We start from the raw sequence: 7,075 nt of genomic DNA on the forward strand, positions 1-7,075 counted from the left end.
AACAGTGTATTGTGTCAGTGATGGAGAGGCATGACAATGCGTAGCATATTCTACGTGCACACTGAATGTTGACTTATCTTTCGGCCTGCCTTTGTGTTGTTCTGGGCCTTTTCATACACCCCATGCTTATATCGCATGTAAAACTTGTTGACTTTGAGTGAAAGTACTTCATACTATCTTCTATATAGGTTCTTTGTAGGTTGTAAACAACTCCAAACCCTGTTGTTTGAAAGCACTGGCTGATAGTGAAAAGAGCTGTTTCCCATGAGGCTTTGTGTGGTGCCCAGAGGGGCCCAGCATTGTCCTGTGTTTCCTGACACACAACAGGTCTACAGGTCTTCTAACAGAGCCCCTGCTACAAGACCAACAGTAGTCAATGACCAAGAGCCTATGTATGAATGAATAAGTTATGACTTATTGACCATCCTTACAGACCCAGTTGGGATGAGCAAAGTTGCTTGAATGGAACACATTAGCGAAGATAAGTGTGGGTCAGTCAGTAAATTACTGACCCCAGCCCCCCCCCCCCTCCCCCCTATACTCCAGCCCTCCCTTGCCCCCTCCATTCCCCCTGGCCTAGCCCCCCTGATGTAGGTGATATCCCTTCTATCAGTCATTCAGTTCAGACAACACTGGCAGATTTATGGCATGTCCAACAGAGAGGGACATTTCGTGATGCATGGGGGGGAAGGTCTTTCAGCCCAGGTAGACTGAGGAGAGAGGAGAGTCTGGAATTTGGTGATCATAATAACAGTTATTCTTCCACAAATACATATTGCCTGGGTGCATCCTATTCAGATATAAACTGACTCTAAATTGATATTTAAGTTTACAACTGTAGGTTAACAGTCTACTCTAATTGAATGCATATTGCAAAATGAGAAAATAAATACGAGTGCAATTATTCTCTCAATGATGTAACCTAATGCACGTGCTAAGAGGCTACAGGCTATTTGCTTTGCCCCAAGACAAAGTTGTATATGATTACATTTCAGTTGGCTTATTTTACTTATTGTGATGTAGTAGCAATTACTTTCTCATTTGTGTCAAGGTACATGCGGTCTATTCAGGATTACCATGCGAAACACATCAGATAACATACCGGTACAAGTGTTTCCTTTCAGTTTCCTTCAAAGCCTTGGTCCCCATGGAATACTTAAACGTGCTACCAATGCCACATCAACATCAAAGGAAGGGTGAATCAACGATGGATCAAGACCTGAGCCGAGGCAGAGGTGTTGACGGGACCACGTTAATCCCGAGTTAGTGTATTCACTGTGGCCATTTACCCATTATTATGACAATGATAGGCTATTACAGCTGACCCTGCTGACGTGTAAAATGATATGAAATGGGCAAATAAAAAGAACAAATGTTTCGTCAAGATACCAAGTAGTTTAAAGTATTTTTTTTATTTGACAAACGGCTTTGCGATTCCATAAATACATACAATATTTACAAAAGTATATGTAGCCTACTCAACGGTGAGAAATTGTGATAGGATGAAACGAAATAAAAGATACAAGTGCGAGAAAGAAGAACATCAAAACGGGAAGTGTAGTTCGACGTTTTCTATATTTTGTTTCGAGACCTACAAATCCCTATAGGCAAACAATTGCTTGGTTTCTTCTAATTTACTTCGATCTGTGCCCGCGGTTTTTCCGTCTGAAATGCCCATGTCCGTTACCATTTTCTCTTCGGGCGCACACATGTTTTACAATCACCTGGGAGCAGTTTTCACACTTCACCGTGCAGCACCAGTGAAATTTACAGTTACAGCTGCTGACCACCTCGATGCGTCTTTCCTCCACTCTCAGACCGCATTCGTGGCACAGTCTGCGGCAGCTGCGTCTCTCCCACTGGGTCAAGCCTTCTCCGTGCTGCAGACACTCTCGCCCCTCAGTGCCATGTAGCCCCAGACTGGCGTTCCTCCCGCAGTAGTCTGGAGAGTCTTCCTGGTATATTAGCTCAGTCGGTGCAATATTGTTGAACGCGCCCGCTAAGGCCCCTCTGTTGTCAGCACTGTTCCCAGCCTTGACCCGCCTCTTGTCCATCTCGAGTTTCTGCGCCTGGTCATGCTTGACCTTCAGGTAGTTGCCGATATCTCTGAAGTCAGACAGCTGCATCCAGCAGGTTTGGATGCTGCAGCTCTCAGACATGCCATGGCACCTACAGATGCGCTTCATAGTTGCCTTCACCGCCTGCTCAAAACAGAAAAAAGGTGGTGAGCTTGTGGTTGAATAAGTTACAGGTTCGATACGCAACGATTCCATGCGTCCATGCGGTGAAAACAATGTTTGCTGGATAAAAAAGGTATGCGCCCTTGTGCTTCCCAGCCCGTGCGTAAAACCTACCAATCGTCCGGCCTCATTGTTGTGAAGGTTAACCGCAGCGCGTGAATCCTGCCCTGTCTCGAGAGCGTCTACGTACTGTTTGGAAATCCTCTCTCCAAATTCTCCATTGTCACTGCAGCCTCCCCATATCCATCCGCGGCCCCCTGTAGGAACAGCCAAACATAACTTATTAACCCTGCTATCAGTGGTGAAAAAATTACTGTTTATTTCAACGCGTTACATGCTCCAAGAATGAGACTGTTCTCACCCATTTTGCCATTCCTCGAGGTGTCACAGCCACAGTTGTCCAAGTCCCCAAGACTACAATTCCGAGTCAGAGTGTACATGACACCTGCTGCGCTTATTGCATGCACGAAGGAAGTCTCTCTCGTGGCTAGAGAGCAAATCACACAAGTATAAATGATATGTCCAAGCGTTCAGGGATCATCATTTGTATTTATAGGTGTCCAGCGCATGTGCGTTTAAAGATCATTGAAGGTTACATTTTACGCACGTTGGATCTCGACGTTTGCCAGCTCCGAAAACGGAATACGCCGTTTAACTATTTCTGCTATAATTTTCTAGCGATTTTAAGCACATTCAAGCAATCGTTTTTAGAGAATCTTACCGCTCCGCAATCCTTTAAGTTGGAGCGCGCTCTCCGGACAGTTCCACCTGTCCAACGCGAACTGGTGTTTGCATTCTTCTATCCCGCTCTGCGCGCCCACCTGCACGCTTCTGGCATAGGTCAGATATGAGGACGCCTGGGGGAGAGACAGTATACACATGACTGTGATGCGGAAATAACCAAAGAACCAAAACGCAATATGTTATACATGCTGAACACATCATTTTAATAATGTATGTTTTTACCTTGGACCCGGTCATTAGAAAGTTATTCACTGCCCTGGAATATGCGGAAAAATACATTGTTAACGTATTGAGTTTTAAAAATATTTTTGTAATACAATGTCAGACTTAACTGATTGAAATGAAAAAGTAAGGTCTTACCATGCATCGCCAAGACTGTGTGTGGAGAAAACGAATAATGTCTGCAGCCAAAACCACGAGTGGGAAATCATCGTGAGCTAACACTAAAGTAGCAGCCAGACATGAGATGAAGATACAACTTTCTCCTTAAATTTAAGGGTCAGAATGGGAGACAAATGGGACCTTTGTCCATTGTCTCGACGCCCAAAAGACTCTGATTGGGTGATGAGAATAAGGAAACGCCTATGAGGACATCAAAGGGGAGCAGGACGTAAAGGTCTTTCTCTGGCCGCGGGCAACGCCACACCATCACCGATAGATTAATGGCTTAATGCAGACCCCCCTCGGAGGGATTGGAAAGACGAGACCAATAAACAACCTAATGGAATCGGAATTTCAAAGCCACTAGTAAATTCAGACGAGGACTCTTAAGTGATTACAATATTTAATACATTTGTTCAAAATAAAATACAATTCTCAAACACAAAATAGCAATGTTAACTTTACATACAATGTAATAACATTTGACAATATTTACAGATGTATGACAGACAATATTGTTGCCATGTATCTTCAAGTGACAAACTGCATGCACGCTCGTGGTTCTGAACTAAATAAAATGTGTCTTTCGAGTGAGCTCGTGAAGTGCGTTTAAGTGAATAGTGAAAAAATATAAAATGAGAACAAGATTGTTGGTATAAACTGATAACATTCCTGATTCAGGAATAACATAAATCATTCCAAAATATGTAATACTTAAATAACACATGTTAAAGTCAGGTCATTAGGCAATGTTCGCAGTGGAAACACGTGCGCGGTGCCTTTGCTTGGTTTTGTGATGTGGCTTGCGCCCTCTCTTCCTACGTGCGCAGTAGTATTTGGTCACTACCTGCGTGCACCTCTCACACTTCACCGTGCAGCACCAGTGAAATTTACAGTTACAGCTGCTGACCACCTCGATGCGTCTCTCCTCCACTCTCAGGCCGCATTCGTGGCACAGTCGGCGGCAGCTCATTGTCTCCCACTGGGAAAGGTCCTTGCCTCCATGCAGACACTCCCGGCCCTCTGTTCCCTGCAGGCCCAGGCTCTGGTTCTTGACGCAGTAGTTTGGGGAATCCTCCAAGTAGATAAGCTCCGAAGGGGATATGCTGCTGAAAGCGCCGGCCCCTCTGTTGTCAGCACTGTTCCCAGCTTTGACCCGCCTCTTGTCCATCTCGAGTTTCTGCGCCTGGACATGCTTGACCTTCAGGTAGTTGCCGATGTCTCTGAAGTCAGACAACTGCATCCAGCAGGTTTGGATGCTGCAGCTTCCAGACACGCCATGACACTTGCAAGTTCTCTTCATCGTCGCTTTGATGGCCTGTCAAGTGATAAACAAGTTATGTTTGTCCTATCACAGAGGTCATGCAAATCTATGTTTAATTTAGCTAAATCTGGCTTTTACCAGTCTGCCGGCCTCGTTGTTATGCAAGTTGACAGCAGCGCGTGAGTCGTGGCCATTCTCTAGCGCATCAACAAATCGTTTGGAGATCTTCTCTCCAAACTCCACATTGTCACTGCAGCCGCCCCAAATCCACCCTTTTCCACCTATAGGAATTGTCAGAGTATGATTTAGAATATATATAGACAAACATTCGTTATAGCTTATAATTTATACACAGTCTTAATTTCGGTGTCAAAACCTTAAAAAAAATAAACATTTGCGTGACGTACCCATCTTGCCAGTCTTCGAGTCGTCACAGCCGCAGTTATCAAAGTCTCCCATGCTGCAGTTCTTGATCAATGTGTACATAACTCCCGCTGCACCGATGGCGTGGACGAAGGACGTTTCTCTCGTTGCTGTGATACGAAAAAAAACATACGTACGAATACAAATTAACCATATATACCTCAATTGTAGACTACAATATACATGGGCTACTACTCCATTTATAGCCTATACATAAATATCCTAAGACGCACATTAAAATACCATAATTGAAGGCTGTAGTCATATTAGCCTTGTAATTTTTATTCGGTGCAGAATTGGAGATGTGGGATGCATTATGATCGTGATTTATCCTCACCACTGCGAAGTCCGCTATGAGTGGATAACTGGAGCGCGCTCTCCGGGCAGTTCCACCTGTCCCAAGCAAACTGATATTTGCATTCCTGTATTCCACGCTGCGCGCCAGTCTGAACGCTGTTCGCATAGGTCAAATAGGCCTATAGGGAGGACACACATTAACATTTGAAGAAAAACGTGATAAAATTGACTTCGGTAAATATGTTTTTTTTTTTTTTTGTCAAATAAAGATTTTTACTATGAATTCTAAATAACCCTAGGATAACTCAGACCGAGGAATCAACTCAATTTGAAGCACTAAATATGGTTCAGGAGGCTACTCCAAATCTGTAATATGCACAAATATACCTTTGGTCCTGTCATGAGGAAGTTGTTGACCGACCTGCAGGGAAAACAAACAAAACACTTGATAAGTCATGTTCCTTAATCTAATCAACTCAATTTAGCGAATTAATTGAGTTAGATGTGATTTTAAAACAGTTGAAGAAAGAGATAAATTCATACCAAGCCGAAGCTGAACGAAAATGCACTGCACACATCGACAGCAGCAGAGATGTGAAGAGTTGGTAGAATCCCATAGTAGTTGAGTCCTCTGTGTCCCGCGGAGGCCTTTGAGTATCCAAGTAGGTACTGAGGTACCGCAGTCCTATAGTCAGAATGCCAACTGAGTATGTGGCTAGGGGGCAAAGGTAAGCTATTTATACTCTCGTTCTCTTTGATTGACAGATTTGTTTTGCTGGTAACGTTTCACTGTGAAAATGTGACGACGGGGTCATTGGGTGTCGTGCTATACAAAGGTAGGAAATGTCCACGCACAAGTGCACTTCAAAGCGCTGCCACAGCCACAATTAAATAGCCCCTCATCCAAGTTTTCCCAGGCCATATTCATAAAACTTTTTCTTTATTTATATATGAAATCGTTTTTTACAAAGCCATGCAGCCTACTGCTACATAAATTAGTCTAGATACTATTCAAAGTTTACTCCTCTTTGTGTAGTTAAGCCTTGTTAAAATCATATATCAAGGCTGCTTGTTTAGCCATTTGGTTCGTTATAAATGACCGTCATTCAATAAACAGTAAAAATACAGGGTTGTGTATTAAATCGCACTACACAAGTAAATCACAGATTAAATGCAAAAATAAAACCAATACACTTCAGGCTGTGTAGATACCGGGACTCCACTTAGGCTAATTCATATTAGTATATTCAAAAGTATTATGTGGTTAGGAGGGTCATTGTTTTCCCCAAGTATATTCTTGCCCTGGCTTTATATTTAGGAAATCTGTTCTGTGGGAATTAACAGCAGTCTACTAGTGAACCAAAGTTATAAAGTCATTCAGTAACGTGGTCTATAGAGCCATGTAAATATTCCCTCGCACGTCGGCGACGTTGGCACGGCGGTGATAATAAGATAATACCTGACTCCCTGCTGGGAAAGGAGGAATCTGGGTGTGAAAGAAGTCTGGAGGTGGTGGAGTAAAGAAAAATACAATGAACGAGAGAGACATGTTTGGATTCGCGGTCCTTCTGATGTTGAACACTTGCTAATTAAAATAAAATCGACGTACGTCTAGTCTACCAGTCAACAGTCATTTCAAATGAATAAGTGTAGCCTACTTTGGACACTCGCGAAGGAAGGATAGCGTGACGATGACCGTGTCATAATTTTTACACCAAAATACATG

At 43.3% G+C, this 7,075-nt stretch overlaps 2 protein-coding genes across 2 annotated transcripts; both read right to left on the bottom strand.

Annotated features, from left to right (window-relative positions):
* Nucleotides 1-1,634: 1,634 nt before the first annotated feature.
* On the bottom strand, nucleotides 1,635-3,415 carry LOC146302671 (protein Wnt-8-like). Its single transcript, XM_084699140.1, has 6 exons — nucleotides 3,345-3,415; nucleotides 3,207-3,240; nucleotides 2,962-3,097; nucleotides 2,602-2,727; nucleotides 2,355-2,497; nucleotides 1,635-2,201 (listed from the first exon to the last, which is right to left on the bottom strand). The coding sequence occupies exons 1-6, from the start codon at nucleotides 3,413-3,415 to the stop codon at nucleotides 1,635-1,637; spliced, it is 1,077 nt and encodes a 358-aa protein (XP_084555266.1).
* A 692-nt stretch (nucleotides 3,416-4,107) lies between these two features.
* Nucleotides 4,108-5,987, bottom strand: LOC146302672 (protein Wnt-8a-like). Its single transcript, XM_084698303.1, has 6 exons — nucleotides 5,893-5,987; nucleotides 5,737-5,770; nucleotides 5,390-5,528; nucleotides 5,037-5,162; nucleotides 4,768-4,910; nucleotides 4,108-4,683 (listed from the first exon to the last, which is right to left on the bottom strand). The coding sequence occupies exons 1-6, from the start codon at nucleotides 5,964-5,966 to the stop codon at nucleotides 4,108-4,110; spliced, it is 1,092 nt and encodes a 363-aa protein (XP_084554429.1). The 5' UTR covers nucleotides 5,967-5,987.
* Nucleotides 5,988-7,075: the final 1,088 nt, after the last annotated feature.

The sequence above is a fragment of the Hypomesus nipponensis genome, chromosome 1 (genome assembly GCF_054491055.1).
Source record: "Hypomesus nipponensis isolate SF chromosome 1, ASM5449105v1, whole genome shotgun sequence".
NCBI classification, from domain to species: Eukaryota; Metazoa; Chordata; class Actinopteri; order Osmeriformes; family Osmeridae; genus Hypomesus; species Hypomesus nipponensis.